At 45.0% G+C, this 17,179-nt stretch overlaps 1 protein-coding gene across 1 annotated transcript in view; it reads left to right on the top strand.

Moving 5' to 3' along the window:
• The window catches only part of LOC149357340 (uncharacterized), a 76,973-nt gene that overhangs the window by 40,370 nt on the left and 19,424 nt on the right, over positions 1 to 17,179 (top strand). Inside the window, exons 4-8 of the mRNA XM_089576567.1 lie at positions 887 to 1,089; positions 6,188 to 6,359; positions 12,601 to 12,772; positions 13,405 to 13,505; positions 14,727 to 14,868. Coding sequence (XP_089432693.1) covers positions 887 to 1,089; positions 6,188 to 6,359; positions 12,601 to 12,772; positions 13,405 to 13,505; positions 14,727 to 14,868 — 790 coding nt within the window. The remainder of the gene's footprint in view (positions 1 to 886; positions 1,090 to 6,187; positions 6,360 to 12,600; positions 12,773 to 13,404; positions 13,506 to 14,726; positions 14,869 to 17,179) is intronic.

The raw sequence follows: 17,179 nt of genomic DNA, 5'->3' as shown, positions 1-17,179 counted from the left end.
CCCCAAAGGCCTCATTTGTCCAGTGGCGCAAAGAGGAAGGGCCCGTGCCAGCTTGTCGACCCGATGCTCAAGGGACGATGGTTCGTTTTCCGCCCGTCCAATGCATCCACACGCCGTGAAATGGGCCTATATTTTTGCCGTCACATGTCGCACGTGGCTTTTGGTGTCCGCCTCCTCTCAGCGCGTAATCCCACGTTCGATATATCGAACAATAATGTCGATTTAAAATTCTGAAAAATGGGTATGCCTACCTTACTGAAGGCCTCCAATTTTGCTATTTAATGGTGGGCCCTATATCTAAGAATTAAAAATAAGTTACTAGCAATTACGTAGTCATCGTTTAACTACCTACTGCCGCGGAGATAATGTATGCCTTGCCGTTGAAGCCAGCCGCACAGACTGCGTTATCGTACCTTTCACGGCATTTTGAAGAAAACTCGGTACAGACATGGAAAGAAAAAGAAGTGGCTTGGGTTCAACGTGGCTCGAGCGTAGTTATACGAGCGAAAGCTGTTAAGAATGGTGAGACACGGTTCGCCCACTGTCTGAAATCAAATGTCAAGGCCAAGTTAAAGGCAAGGGTCAAGGTCAGGAATTAAATGGTCATAGTCATATGGCGGCATGGTCATACCATGCCACCACGCAGTTAAGTTCGGTTTCACCATGTGAGGCATTGTAGGTCATTGTCTCATGCACGTCGAAATCGGAAGTTGTACCCCGAGGAGTGGAGCTCTCGGTTCATAAAGATACACCCTGTACATAAGTTTTTAATGGTAACTGGAAAATGAACACGCTGGAAATTCCGTTCCATTAAAGAGAGTTAACAAAAATGAGGTCTTCATCCATTCACAACGGTTTTCCTACACTGCTTTTTGTACCTTTGCAGGCTGTTATTCTTACCACAGGGAGCTATAAAGAGACGCTCACTCTGTCGAAACTAAAGGAATCTGCTGCCGGAAGTAATGCAGAACCTGTGGATCTGAAGCCAGATTCGGTGTTAGCTATAGCCTACTCAAGTGGCTCCACAGGGATTCCGAAAGGCGTACTGATCACCCACCGCAATATGATCGCCCAAGTGTTATTACTCAGGTGAGAACCTACTGCGGTTTTTTTTTTCGCCAGCACATCCACACTAATTCCTGGCAGTTGTGCTGAATCGCAGCACAAGGCGCCAATTAGACCTGTGGGCTTTAGTGTTATCCAAAAAAAAAAATCAAACACAAAACCGAAACAATAAAAAATTTCACCACCGCAGCTTTACTTTTGCTAAAGTAATACCAGCATTTCTTCAGCATATAAAACTAAAATCTCGAGGTAGACACCATGCAGATGATATTCAAATACATGGTGCCTTCTTTGGATCTTATTTTGTTCGCAACAAAAATCACAGTCCTTGATTTGCGTTTAATACGCTAGCCTTGGCCTCTTGGGTAGAGAAAGTATTCAAAGCGAACATGAAGTACGTTGTTTTCCAATCGCAAGACTGTGAACTAGTGTGCAGATTGCTATACACGTCAGAGAAAATTACACGGCATCGCACGAAGCCAATTCAGGTTTTCTGAACTGCTGAGTCTCGTCCGCTTGCCATCTCATTTGCAAGTCGAAGACGAGTACTGTGGGGCTTTAAAAATTTATCCGCGTAGCAGCCAGCGAAAGCTTCGACTAATCAACACTGCTTACAGACTTTCCTTATGTTTTAATAAAAACATGATGCACAGGCCTGACAAGTGGTATGGAAATCGGATTAGCTACCAAATCACACAAACAGACAACAGCTGGCCTCATCAATGTTGAGCGTGCGTGAAAAAACACTATACATCTAGACTAAATCTGAAGATAATTACGAAAATTAGCTATCGAAAATATGGACCCTTTGCCACCATCGAAAATTAACCTCGGAAGGCGGCACTACCACGCGTTATCAGCAACTATGCGGCGCTCATGTTCTGTAAAATTTCTTACAAAATTCGAACTAAGGGTACACTTAATTGTTGTGGTGAAGTCGTCTAGCAGACGTCTGACTGCGTCGACAACCTGGCGACGTCCTGCCCTGCTTGCCGCTTCGGACCAAAGACACTGTCCTCGCTGCATTCTTGGACGCCATTTCTCCCTCTAAATGGTCGCGTTCGCTGTTAGTTTCCGCATTCTAACACATGGACCAAGGCGTAAGAGGCAAATGCGCTCGTCCATCTGGTAATTTCGCCATTTTGAAGCTGATAAGTAGAGTGGAGAATTGGGCGAGTTGGTGCATATTTAGAAGAATAAAACCGGCGGAAAGGACGCAGACAGAGTACAGACACACAGGACGACGCTGGACAGTCAATTGACTTCATCTCAGTGCAGGTCACATATATATCCAGAGATTAAAAATCAGATATTCACATACATAACAGTTCTCATGAAAAAAAGGCAAAAAACAACACCAAGGAAAGACCCCCGTCATTCCACGGCGTTTTCGATAGTTATCTATGGATGCTCCAAAGAGCTCAAAAATCTTACTTTCCTGTCGAAGCTCACTCACGTGATACTAAGACAGGTATCTTCTTTTTTGATGATATGGTATTCCTCCAAAATATCACGCTCGCTCCTAGTTTTTGCATGCCCAAAAATGGTAGTGTCCTTAAGTGACGGAGAGAACTTCTGCTTAGGCGAATTCACCCTGTCATCTGAAGAGAGAGATTTTTCATCCTCTCGGAGCCGAGCATTAATAAAGCGGTGCGTTTGGCCGGCGTACCTTTTCTGGCAAGATAAGGCTATGCAATTCACGGCCTGCGTTGCACAGGTGACGTACTGCATTCGTGGTTGACTGTTGGCTTTAAATTTCCGTTCTTTTTCTGGCCAATTCTCCTGCACAAACTTGCCAGTTTTCGTGGGGCTGGAAACACGACGTCCACATCGTGTCTGCTCACCACCTACTTTATGTTGGGCGAAAGTGTACGCACGTAAAGCATGGCCGTACTTTCTTTTTCTCTCATTTTTATCTGCCGGCTGCGTTGGCTTCACTTTTACTTTTTTTAGGCGCTCCAGAGTGCCCCCCCCCCCCCCCCCCGATAACATGGAGAGGAAAATTGCCGTCTTTTATTCTTTTATTATTTCCTCTTGCTGCATAGAGCTATCTTACAATGTGAACACAGCTTTTCTGCATCCGCTACTTAGTGCAAGCAGCGGGCGCTCTGAAATCGCAAAATCTTGTTTATTTTTAGTAGGCGGTCATCCAGACAGGCGCATGCATGCACTTCGGCAACGTGTGAAGCGCTATGCTAGAACGTGGTTTTTCAAATTTTCTGCGCAGTGTGAAAAGCGAATATGTTTTTGGGTGATCTGAAATATAGCTGACAAGTACCACGTCTGCGTACCATAACCTCTCATTTCGCTTATTGAAGAATAAGGTTTACCAGCGTGGATCACTTTGCAAGCAGTACGTGAGCCGTCGGCGCGCAAGGTATTGCTTTCCGCCGAGAAAAACGTTCAACCTGCTGATGCGCGTTCAGCAGCATTGTGTGTACATCCCCTGCCACCTGCCGATAGCCGGCAGGGGGCAGACTGCAGATGGGAGCAACGTACCCTGATTCGTTTCCTTTTACAACCCGCTTCTCGAACGCAGAAACCCCAAGAACCACAACAAAGTCGATCGCAAGGGTGGTCTGCGATCATACTTACTGCATAGATAGTCAACAAACACGCGATAATCGACAACACTGTGATCTATTCGGTGAAAAATGCGCGTGCAATTTTTCACTCAGATGTGCTGTCGTATGAATACGTTAGACCGCGGTTGCTGCTCGCATGCATGATGTACACTTCCGTCAGAACAATGAGGAGCTTGTTCTGCAGTCTGCAGCTGCCCTCGATAACTGCACGTAGCTTCTTTCGCACCCGCGGAGCTTGCATCGAGATGCAGACGCACGCTATGCAGCGGAGAGCAGCCATCGAAAGAGTGAGGGCAGAGGCGTCCTGCATTTGCACGTCGCCGCCGTGAGCACTGGTCTACTGATTTTCCTTTCGCGGTTTCTGGCCGAGATTCCGGTCTTCCGAAGTGGCGCCTCTGATTGGTCGAGTTGCAAACATTTCACAGTGCACTTCATTTTTGGCAGTCACTTTGAATCTGGAAGGATTTCGGAAATTCCATCTGTGGTTTGCTCATCAACGCAGCTACTTTTCCGCGCAGAAAACATGTTGGTAGTGCTCCCGAGCCATAATCTATCCTTATTGTCTAGTTTGATATTTCCATTTAGTGTCCCTTGAAGATTGGCTCTACACTGCATCCCATACAAATTCCATTCTTCTAGACATCCGCGCCATCATTAAGTCAGTCATCGTCGTAGACACGTAGGTCGTAAGACGTTCTGAAAATCCACCCACATAGCGTCCGCATAAGCTCAGAACTTTAACCGCAACCGATCCTTCGATCAGGTCGTGCACCGCTTGAAGTTGCTGATTATGGGGCACCTGATAGTAAAGCTAGTGAATTTGTACGAAAACAGCTGATTTAGCCTCCTGAATTCCTTTCTTGAGCGCTACTGTCAAATCGTATGAAGTTTTAACTTCAAATGGATCAGAGGGTTCCAGGGAAGAAACTTGGTTTCTAGGAAATGTCCCACCACTTTCTGCCACGATTCCTGCTAAAGGATGGCAGTTCTAAGCGGACTAGCAATTTTGTGCGTTTTCGCTATGAGAAACATTAGCAGCTTGTCGCCTTTGCAAGAACTGACCGCCTTTCCAGGCTGCTATAGGTTTAGCTTGTGGAGAAACTTCATCACTTCTTTCACTATTGTATGTCTTGTCTTCGATTGAGTAAAATTCTTGTAAACAACTGCTAACTATTTTTCACTGAAGGCATCCTTGGGCATTACGATGAAGCTTCCTTCCTTATGGGACTGCAGAAGGGTCATATCTTCAGCCCGATACTGGTTGGCGATAGGGTTGAACACGTTCTTGCCCCGTCCCTTTTCTAGTGTTGTGAGCTGGGCCCGCAGTAGGCAGTCAACTCCCTCTGAAATATTTCTTGTCTTCTCCTGCGAAGGTGCTTTGTCTGCGATGTTGTGCACGGTGTCTATTAGCTGATGACATGCAACTGAAGGTTTTAGGCTATACTTCGGTTCTTTTCTGAGAATTTCGTCGTAGGCGCTAGACATCACTGTACCATACAAGTACATCACAGTGTTATTAGGGCCTGCAGGACTCTCTTCTTGGCAGCTGAGGGCGCACTTTGTTCTACAAACATTCGGTGACGTGTGTAGCGAATTGGCATTTTCCTTGTAAGCATTTGAAGATCTTGTGCCCACTATCACTTTGGGGGCAGCATAACAACAACCAGCCGCGCTCTCTGCAAGGATGGTTCGGGAGTAGCTGCCGTTTCCTTTACTGTATTTGTATATGACGTCATGTTCATACATTCGTCCCTTGGTGCTACGATAATCGTTATCTGCAAAAGCACGACACATCGTAATATAGTATCATCTCCTGGTTTAATTGCTAATATGGCCATTAGCTCATGCAGTTCGCTCAAAGCAGAAGCTCTGCAGGGTTTTTAATGCAGCTGTCGGTTTACAAAGCTAGGCCTCATGAAAGAACCGCATATATATGGCCACCTCTTCCCGAACAGTCACGTCGTCCGCCAAGGATAGCGCTACCAGATTATAAAGACTAGCCAGAGCTTAAATATACACACACGAAGCGTAACGCATTTTGTATGTGTCGCCGAACTGTATGCCGTTTTCTGCGCACTGGGGGTCCCAACGATACTTGTTAATCTTGCTGCAGTCAACATCTAATTCTGGTTATAAAGGCGGTGCAGCATTTTTTTACATTTGTAGTTTCTCCAATCTGGCATGCTTGAACTTTCTCAAAAACAAAAATATTCTCATACTTTACTAGAATGCTTCAGTTGTGCAAAATACTGCTAGCTTTACAAACGTGCAGCTACTGACTGCAGTTTATTAAACGAACTTAGTTTTTCGTCATTCGCATCTTCTTTTGTGAATAATTGCTAGTAGAAGTGACATTGAGATGAAGCGAAAATACCTAGATCTGTAAGGAGACACTTCAAACAAGCCCGGAATAAATGGTTTTGATTAAAGTTCATTTCGCTTTTGCTGCTGAAAAAGGTGTCCCGTTTCGTGCAGGAGTGCCGACGCAGCTTTCTCCTGTGTATTGAATCTGAATTACTTTGCGTATCTGCATGCAGTAATCTCCACGACTCAATTTTCCAAAAAGGAGACATATGCTTATGCTCCGCTTCCATTTGTTATGCTGGTGGCTTCTGGATAAACTTTGGCTTTCTCGGCAACGGCAATAAGGTCGTTCTTGTGAACACTCCGGCATTTGAGGTAATATTGCCAGCCATCGAAAAACACAGGGTAAGTTTGTTCTTTCCTTCTGTGGATCATTTTAAATTTTGTGGTCTTGCGAAGTGAACCACGCGCACATTTCATGTTGGACGTCCTGATGGGGAGGTGCTTGGAATGGAAGGCTAATTAGTCGTAGGGCTGTATTTATTTGTACAACATTGCCAGAACGGATCATCGTGCTTAGATCGGTCCAGTGCCTCAATTTACAGTTACCTGTTATCCAAGCGGCTCATATAACTTGTTTTGGGGAAAAAAATCATTTATACTGCGATGTTTTTGTCCGTGGAAAGTTTAGCACGTTTTACCATCACTGCAATAAGGTTTCCGGCAGTTGTATCCATAGCTTTATGAAAAAATTGGGCCGCCGATTACGTAGCACGATAACGTGAAATTTGAGCGCAGCTGTTGAGACATGTGAACGATTGACGACAGCAGGCGGGGCACGCAGTGTCAAAGGGGGCAGCGCTTGGCTTAGGCTTGCTCCTGAGCCCATTTCCAACATTCTTTGACAAAAATTTTGAAAATTGGAAAGCTGTAAGATGCTGGTAATAAATATTGAGGGTAACGGCCCATCCTTCCGATATGTAGTAAAATCTTTCTTTTATAGTGATTCCATCCCTCGCATCGAGCAATCAAGACTGCAACAGAAAACAGAAAAACGCTTTTAACAATAAAATGCAAGCCTGCCGAAGGGAGATCTGGGGATATATCGATTATTACAGTGAAATCCTAGAATATGTAAAAAATTGTACCCGCAAATTCTTTTCCGCTGCACAATTTTTTCGTCACAATTGCTGGGTGTGTCTCCTAGCCGGCATGTTTCGAAGCAGCCGCCGCAGACGGAGCACGGTAGCGCTCACCTCTACCCCCTCCATACCCTCCTTCTCCGCTTTCCTCCTCACGATTCCGCTGAACCCTCCTCCGACGCTTCCCTCCATACGCTCCCACCCTGCCACCCTCCTTCGCTTTACTCCCCGCGTTCTCTTCGCTATCGCCATGCTTTCCTCCTCGGCCGTGCTCCTCCTTCGCTCTGCCCGTTACATGTGTGACGACTGCGACGCGGACGCCGCCGACCACGCCGGCACTAATCCCAGGAACGGGCACTCAGGAGCTGCGCTCTAAAATGAACGGAATGAACTTGATGCCATGTCTAACGAGTTGTTTGAAAAGAAGCTAATGCTTGAGCTGTCTGTCTCCTGTTAGACAAACGGCTCTATAGTTTGTTCTTTAAAAGCAATTCTGAATACCTTGTAACTCTCTGTCGTGTACAGGTCCTCAGATGTGGCCCCTGTTTAAGTCGAGGAGAGCCTGTTTTAGAGCGTAGCTCTTTTAAGCACCCGTTCGTGGGATGAGCTCTGTCGTCGTCGGCGGCGTTGTAAGACGCGGAGCGAAGAGCCCAGCAGAGGATCGAAGTACGGCGATACCAAACAGAGGGCGATAAGGAAAACAAAGAAATGGGATACGGGGATAGCGGTAGGTTCTGGCCTCCTCCATCTGCGGTAGCGACGCGCGCCGCCCACCGGCGAAGCCGGGGACAAGCGCCGCTGGCGTTACGCTCTGCGTGTTCCGAGCGCGATCACCTATGGTTAAAATACCAGAAGAGCTCTGCTCAAATTCCACGTTATGGTCATTCCACGCTAAACGTCCCTAAGCGGCACCCCCCGCCCGTTCTCTAGGAAAAAAATTGAGCCAGTGGGAGGTTGTGTGAATAGAGCTGCAACGAAGCATTTTTCTAGAAAAAAACTTTTTATTTTGCTCACGTGAGCGCTCCTTGAAGTTTCCGGTAAGGGGCAAAAGTTAGTGTGAATAAAAAATTTTCTAACCAAATGTGAAGCAAGGTACAATGGTAAATTTAATTTTAGAATATTTGACTTGCGTTGTTTTTTTTTCTCTCTTAATTAATGAAGTCATGCAAGTATTTTTCGCGTTTTCTTCGTTCGGTGAAGAAGCAAAAGTGTGGGGTGACAGTAAATCCTTTGCATACATGGCATCAACCTTTCAGGCACAATAATTTCTCCCGTTTGCACTTGTCGCTGTTTTTACGCTAAAATAATTGAAAACTGTTGTACATGGCACTTTTAGAAAGTACTTCCGAAGTTCACGAAAACTTATTTTTGCGAAAAACTGACCCAAGCCTAAATAACGATAAAGGCTCTACAGATAAAAATTCCTGAGATGGCACATTATGCATGCCAACTTCGTTGCTTGTTTTGTTCTCTAAAAATTGCATTTCCGGTAACTTTTATTTCCTGGCGACAAAGTTTTTTTTTTTTCATGCCCGGAACCAGCCTCACTAGGAGGTACTGCCACACTGTGTCTTCACTGCAGAACAAGTACCAGCGTAGTCAGTATGAACTGCAACGCACAATGTGTGATAGGAGTTCAGTTCGCGAAGCAATGCTAGCCGAGCTGTGTTTGAAATTGTTGTAGTTCGCTGTCGATGTAAACACAAATAAAGTACACTAAATGCACCTGGATGTAGGGTGATCTTTGACATGCGGCATTGATATACCATTAAGAGGAAACCTCTGTTTGTTCTGATCGGATGCTTTGTAAGCTATATTGAGCCCCAATAGTACGAGTCGCCGACTATTATTCTGACACTATTATGCACTATGGCTCTTTCGAAGAAACTTTGCTTTGTCGCTTGGCACCAGTATCCTAAGCGACCTATTTTGTCAGCTCACAACATCTCATATTGGTGGCATGAAGTTGCCAAGCAGGCCAAGGCAAAATTGATGTCAGCGTCTTGCACTGCCAGTGTTTTTTGCCTAATTCTGTCCGACGCGGAGGCAGGACAATGAAAGGCACATTTCTTTTCTCGGGTTTATACATGAACAGAACCTAGGCTTGAACAGGCCCATGGACACTCATGGCAGGAAGGTTTAGCCTGTAAGCTGGAAATTTCTTGTCATTTATCCTATTTGCCTTGCGTTTTCAGATCTGCTCATGTTTAACTTTTAAATGTTGAATTTTTATTGTAAGAATACCTATAAGTATTTATGCCCGTTTATTTACATGACTTTCTGGAGTTTTGAGCATGACATGAGGGCTCCTCGAAGCGTTCAAAGCGTAGCTTGTCTGATATTGATTAACTATAGCACTCCTTTGACTGCGATTGCCATGACAAATCTAGAACCCAGTTTTTTTGTAATTTGGAATTTATCGCCTGGATTACTTTAATTTTCTTCACGTAATTTAACCCAGGCAAACAGCTCCTCTGGAGACTTAATGTGGTCATGATATGGCCTCTGCAAGCTCGCACTCGCTGCCGCATGTTTAAGTTTGCCGCTGACGTCCCATGCACTTTTCCGGTGTGTAGAGTCGAATAAATTTCAAACCATTATTCTCCTCCTTGTGGCAGTAGAAATTCCAGCAGTTATTTTTCTCCTTAATTCGGAATCATTCTCCTGCAGAGAATTAATCAGTTTTGTTTACTTGCTGCAGGTGTTGTCTGACTACCTCGAACACTCTTCTCTGCAATGTGTTTATGATAAACGTAGAAAAAGGTTTACAGGACCCCAACGGCACCGTTGCCTGCAGCCTTCTCTCTCTGTCCACTTATGACATGCAGAGACTGTTCTAAACTAAGCACGCGAAAGACTTCGGATGTGTGATATTATGCCATGCCGACGATAAACCATTGACGCAGCACGAAATGAGCACATCACGCTTTGAAAGAGAAATACTACGGTTGGTGCGGAGTGCCGATGAGCCATGTTCGTGTATACCAAATAGTTTCCTGATTTCGTCGATTACAAAACAACTAATCAGCGTTTTACACATTCTAGTCTCTGATACCACTCTGGTCCAGACGACTAAAAGGTTCAGGCGCTCTAAGAGCCACAGTTTCCCCCCTTTTTACACAACTCAAAAAACGCGGAAAACTCTTGCCTGGCTTCATTAATAAAATCAAATGAAAGAACAACAAAAATGAAGTATTTTACAATACGATTTGCCATTGTATCCTGTTTCACGTTTGATTTGGATATCTTTAACCGCAACCAAGATTTGCTTGTTCACGTAAACTTCAAAGAGCGCTCATGTGAGCGAACAATTTTTTTTAGAAAAATACTTCTTTAAACTCCAATCAGACAATCAGCAACTAGCCTGATTTTTTTTTCAAAAGAATCGGCGCTGATACCCTTTGGGCACCTGAGGCGTTTCGGGTGGAAGGACTCATTACCGAGTATAATATTAGTGCTATAAATTTTTTGTACCTTTGTCAAGAAGGTCTCTTCGAATTTCGGTTTGTTCGCGCTGCGTAAGTTAAAATTTTCTTCCTATTTTCCACCTTTTTCACGCAGCACACTAACAATTTGATTGGTTCGTATAAAGGCCAAAAATTTCTTGATTGCTCCGTGTAGTGTAAATCTCCTGTGCAGCCCAAGGTTTGCAGAATATCTTAAACGCCCAAGTTAATTGCGGCTCGTTCTTCGGCCAGAATTTATTCACGCTGATATTTACGTAAAGTGAAAGTGGTAAAAGCATAAGCACTGTGTATGAATTGAAAAGGTATGATTCGTTAATCGAGGAGTGTAAAAGGTTGTATGAGCCCCCAGCGCCTACGCCGCAGCCGTCAGCTGCAGCGCGGGCACTTCTTTAGAGACGCTCCACGTCCGTTTGTTCATGAGCTCTGAACTGAGTCGCTCTCAAACACTACCTGGGCGGCGCAGACACTGCCTCACGGTGGGGAACGCACGCGCGTTGTTCTCACGACGCGGCTTCAGAGCATTGAGGAGAGGGAATCCCATTGCTGCCGTTAACCCAGACGCCACGTGCGCGGAAAGTTTTGTAATCCTCGGCCTCAGGCTCGCAGTAGTTCCCGGACGTCGCTTGCCCGAAAATGCCAAGAATGGGTGCTAAAAGTGTGTAATGCCTAAAACGAACTCTTACCAAAACGCGTTAAAACTGGGAGAGAGGACATAAAATTAAGTCTAAGCTAGCCCCCTTCACCGTTTTTTTATATCAACGAATTTCTTAACAAAACTGCTTATTTTTTTTATTCGTGATTTCGATTATTATTGCAATAAAAAGCATGCATTCGATCTTTGAAAAACATTTGCAGAAAACACAAAGTCAAATCAGCATATTGAAGTTTATTACTCCTCACAATACAGAAAACCAACTTCCGGCGGGTAATGAGAGATAAAAATTAAAGAATGACCATCATCAGGCTAGCTTACAGTGAACGTCTTACCAGGAACTGCCAGAAAACGAAACAGGGGGTCGCGTTGGGATGCTACTGGCGTTGATCTTCATCTACTGACGCGCGCCCGCAAAGTTCGCTTCTGAGCGGTTTTCTTCTTCATCGGAAAAACTGCTCAGCATAATGTCATCACTGTCGTCCTCGCACCCAGAAACAATGTACACTTCGGTGTCTAAGTAACCATCGTCTGAAGAAGACGACGAAGAAAAGCGTCTTTTCCGCGAAGACGGGCCAGGAATCCACGCGTCGCCTCCGCCGGGTGCCATTTTTAAAACCCAGGTTGCCATACGAAAAAAACGTTTATGCGGTAGAAGAAAACGAAATAAACAGGTCAGTGCTGCCATCTGTCGACCAAAATGTCATCTAAGCCACACACCAGCGCTGATCGTCCGAAACGCTGAAGGGAAGAACCTATTCAGCGAGGACGAGCTACAGTCGTCCAAAACAGTTTGGGGACAGCTTGGCAGGGACGAGCGCAGCTCGTCCAAAACGGTTAAGGGGTTAAAGGGTCCAAAACGGATGAAAACTGAAGTACATGTTGTTTTTCGCGGCAAGGGAATAACGGGAAAAAATTTATTCGGAGTTTTCTACTGACACCTGCCCTGAACAAAACCTACCTTAGCATGCGGAAGTAAGAAAAAAAATTCAGAAGCATGACTTGCCGTACCGGGAACTTTGGAGGATTCTCTTCTTGCTTTGGGCCTATAACACTTCATTAACAATAACGGGGTTCCAGACTCCTTTCTTTTTTTATCAAATATTTTTGGGGGTGAAAGGAATTATGAGTTCAACACTCAATTAACTGGTATGAAGAAAAGTCTACACGTTAATAATAGTTGTCACCTCAATATTATTATACCTAATCCGCAAAGATGAATACCAGAGAAAGGAGGATACGAGTAGTAGGATACTAATTGAATCTAAACTTCATGCGAGCAGAGAACCTTTGAACTGTACAAAGGGCATATGCTCTAGAAAAAAGAAATAACTTCCTACAGGAAATAAAAACAGCTGTCTGCTTTCTAATTTCCTTTTAAACAGGCGACTAGTGCACTGCTCTTCCCAACATTCATGGTGAAGTTAAACCAGACCCAGCTTCTTTCCAAGTTCGACACGAGGAGTCTAACAAAAGTCATGGTTGCCGGCGGAACAGTGAGCGGTCATGTGCTGCAAAGCGTGTCCGAAAAGCTCGGGCTTAGAGGCACAATACAAGGTTCGTTCAAAGTAAGCTTTTGTAGCATGTGGCCAGTTTAGACCCTGTATATGAAGGCAAGAATTGATTGTACCCGCCAAGAAAGTTACTAGATTTGATGTAATTTATTGTATCTATGCAATCACCGTTATGACATTATACAATCGCACAGACTGCAATGGCAATAACTAGTATTATGCGAAAATTTTACATTTTACATGAAAAGACGCAATATTTATAAAGTTTAGAAAGTATTGACATTGTGACATTGCAGTTTTTTGTTTTAAAATGTTTCTCATTGCAGGCATGTGCTCGGGAAAACCTGTCTGAAAATCGGTCACAGATTTAGCTTAAGTGCACGTCGCGACGCCTGTAGCCCGCCATATGGCCATAGTGTCTTACATGTGTTCGTGTGTGCGCACGCGTGTGGGCGCGTGTGTGCGCGTGCAGTTCCCCCAACGGCACTCCTTCAGTCTGAATTCAGCCCCGAAAATTCACGCATCGCGAATTTGAAACAATATTTTGCAGTCATGTCCAACGTGGAGGCATTTCAACATTGAGCTAACTTTTCATTTGTTATCTGTAACTGGACTCGACTAGAACACTATTACCATGGGTGCCTTAGGTATTCCTAATTCTGATTATCCCTGCAGTCTACGGGATGTCAGAATTGGCGGGAGGCGTAACATTCTCCACACCAGGGAGTGGTGACTTCAAGAGCGTTGGACAGCCAGCACCCTTCGTTGAAGTAAAGGTGGGCATTTTCTGTAAACAAAGTGTTGCAGGTAAACGTATTTTAGTTGCCGTCACATGGAATTGTTTTGCGTACACGCATTTCACAACCACAGGGAAGAGTGTTCTTCCAATAGGGGGCAAAGATAAGCCTGGACGTAAGTAGCCTGCATCCCAGCGATGACGGTGGCGAAGATGTAATGGTGAACACAGTGGCGCTTTGATCCACCAAAACCGCTGCGAGTAGAAGCGCAAGTGCACAGAAGCAGATGCCCCACAAACGAGTGCGGCGGAAGACTTGTGATGTGGTAGAAACCAATTAAGCTCGAGCAGCTTGGAGGGCACAGTAAAATATCAATGCGAAGGAACGTAAAGTGATGACCGCCGCCGCGGTGGCTCAGTGGTTATGGCGCTCGGCTGCTGACCCGAAAGACGCAGGTTCGATCCCGGCCGCGGCGGTTGAATTTCTTTGGAGGAGAAATTCTTGAGGCCCGTGTGCTGTGCGATGTCAGTGCACGTTAAAGAACCCCAGGTGGTCGAAATTTCCGGAGCCCTCCACTACGGCGCCTCTCATAGCCTTAGTCGCTTCGGGACGTTAAACACCATAAACCAAACCAAACAAACCAGCAGTCTGGGAAGAAAACAGCAGTTAACGATTTGTAGCGAGGTATTTTAAGTTTTCTTTTTTTACTTTCTGAACAATAAGTGCTATTCTTTGCCCTAATCTTTTCATAGTTGAAAGGTCTTGGTGGTGCAGAACAGCGCGAAGACCCAGAAGTCTACATGAAACGCAAAGGACCGGCTGCATTGCGTAACCTTTTGGGTCACCGGTATTTTTGCGTGTGCACTCTTTTTGGGCAGTCAGATTTTCTGACCGCATTGAAATCGGTCTTTGTTTAAGAATTTTGGCCAAACCATGTAGAGAAAACAGTGTATAACATGCATCTAACCGCACTCTGAATATTCCAGTACTTCGTTTCACCCATCGTGGTGGTTTCGTGGCTACGGCCTTGGGCTGCTGGGCCAAAGATCGTGATATCGAATCCCAGCCGTAGCGGGCACATTTTGATAGAGGCAGAATACAAAAACGCCGTGCACTGTGCTTTCGTAGTGGGAACCCCAGGGAGGGAGGAGGGGGAGGCATTAATCTAGAGCCATCCCTCATGTCATCTCTTATAGCTCAATGCAGATTGAGGACGTTCAAAGGCACGTACCATACCATTCCACTTCTTCGATTGAACAGGTGGTTGACCCGAAGACCAGGCAATCCTTGGGACCATTCCAGCAGGGGGAGATGTGTATTAGAAGCCCTACTGGTTTCTTAGGATACCTCAGAACACCACAGGAGACTGCTGATGCGTACGAAGACGGCTTCATACGGAGCGGTGAGTGGGGCTTTTTTAATAAGCGTGTTTGGCCGATTCACACGATGTACCGTTGGCCTGCTGAATAGGCGTCACGTGCGGTCCCATTCCGGTTCGTCCGGTTCACTCCTGGCTAATAAAGTCGGTAAACTAACATGGACAATCACCGTGAGAATGTCTAATACGCTTAACGCCACTTCCAAAGCTCAAGGCAGGAAGAGCGGCCATAAGCGGATTAAACACGGACGCAGTCTTTCCGTCTGCGTGGGTAAGGCGCAAATCTCATGGAGCAGAAGTGAACGTCACGTGACGCCTTTTCCGTGAGCGAATGGTCAGTCGTGTGAATCGGCCTTCAGCAGCGCAAAAAGGTAGTGGGAAAAACTACTCCCAACACTACTTAGCAAAACGTTGAGTTGGGGCGCTATGCTGGAAGGCCCGAGTTTGCTGAAACTCGGAATCTTCCCGAGTTCTGGCGACGCCCTCAGATGAGTGAACTAATGGTAGCAAGACAAAATCCCACCCTCGTCACGCCTCCAGCTTCATTGGGTTATCTGGATATATTCCGTGCTTTATCATCGCATCGGCGCCACCTCATGGCCTTCTTGGGCGGTCTACAAAGAACGGGTCACGTGAGCCAACCGCCGGTGCACTTTTCATTTGTCTGTCGCTCCACCAAGTGCATTGCGTGTGCAATTCAACGAACGAGGTTTGTTGAATTTTATAATGCACTTATTACACCTTTATAAGCATTTTATAGTGTGCAAGATTTGGATTTAAAGCGCTTTAGAGTGATTCATACATTATTAAATTTTCCTTTGTACCGCGAGGGAACGCTACTAACGCTACATCATGTGCAACGCTAGGGCTAGCAACGCTGTGAAGGCTACGGAAGTAGTCCGCAAATAAAATAAAGAGCGGTGTATCGCTCTGCGCTGTTTTGTGGCCGTGTGGTCTAACGCGTCGCTCCGAAGGGTCGACAGGCAATGGCAGTGCGTGGGTTCGAATCCCGCATAGTTAAACTTTTTTTTCCCACATTTTTTTTTCATCGCAAGTTGAATTTCGCGTGACTTGGAGAAAACTCGTTTTGTTCAGAATCGCTTGAATATTATTCCGTGTTCTGAAAGGAACAGGATGCATCTGTTCATTTGATGCATACCGCATACACCATACACCATGCATACACTACCTCGATATGGCCTGTTTTCTCGTGTTAAGTGTTAAATTTTGAACATAGTATTGATTACCACAGTGACAGCAAATAGTACTGTCTCAAGAGTCAGCTTGGCTCGATTTCCCTGCTCTCCTAGAAGAGCAGAAGCTGCTCAGGCAGGATTTTCATGCAGCCAGGTACAAAGAGTTCCAAGCTGTAGGAGCGTCAAGTAAGAATGCAGAAAAAGTTGTACAACGCTAGGAAAAAATATTTCGAAAGAGCAAACAATAAATGAGACAGGACAATAAAGAATGCTGACCCCGCAGTGTTTGCGAGAAATGGTTTATTCTGGAAACAGCCAGTGGCATGGATCACAATGCACACAAATTAAAGGACACGTGCAGTGGATGTGCACCAACACACAATCAGTCAAGTGCTCCAAAACTAAAAAAAAACATGTGGAGCCATCGAACAACACTATTTGATAAAACGAAAACCTGACCAATGTACTAACAAAGACGTGACCCGAAACAAATTCACACTCAACTGAGCAAGAGCCAGCTTGAAATCATTGACACCTCCGAAAAATTAAGGACAAAACATACAGTACTGGCTACCTCAACACTGGCACTGCATAACATTTCAAAACGACCAGAGATTGACGGTAATGCAAGACAGCACCAAACCAGGAAATCCTTTTCAGGACATGAAGATCAGAAACCCATACATACCATTCCCAACCCTCACACACAAAATGAGGCCAATGCCTAGGGGTTTGTGAATGTTCGAACTTTTTGGACAGCACAATTGAATAAATTTCTGTTGAGTTAGTCGAACGAATCAAACAGTATATGTTCAAAATTATTTTAAACGAATCCAATTTACTCTCAAATTTTCATATACTTTCCGAATAATTCACACAACGCTTCATTAAGCTCCACCGTATTTTTCTGCAATTAAACTTACAAAAACTGCACACATTGACGACGTGTACCAGTATACGTATTATAATTAGAAAAGTACTATTTGCACTCCCTTACAAATTCTACTTCTCTACAGACACTATTAACATGACCACCTCAACACCTACACTACAAGTTACTGCCCAATACAATTTGATGCAACGAATTGCAATGATGCAATTATTTGATGGAAATGTTACAATTTCCTCGGTAGACTGAT

This window comes from Amblyomma mixtum, chromosome 3 (assembly GCF_055824585.1).
Source record: "Amblyomma mixtum isolate Tamu chromosome 3, ASM5582458v1, whole genome shotgun sequence".
Classification (NCBI taxonomy): Eukaryota; Metazoa; Arthropoda; class Arachnida; order Ixodida; family Ixodidae; genus Amblyomma; species Amblyomma mixtum.
Note: the sequence above shows the minus strand (reverse complement) of the source record. Positions and strands in the feature narration are given on the sequence as shown.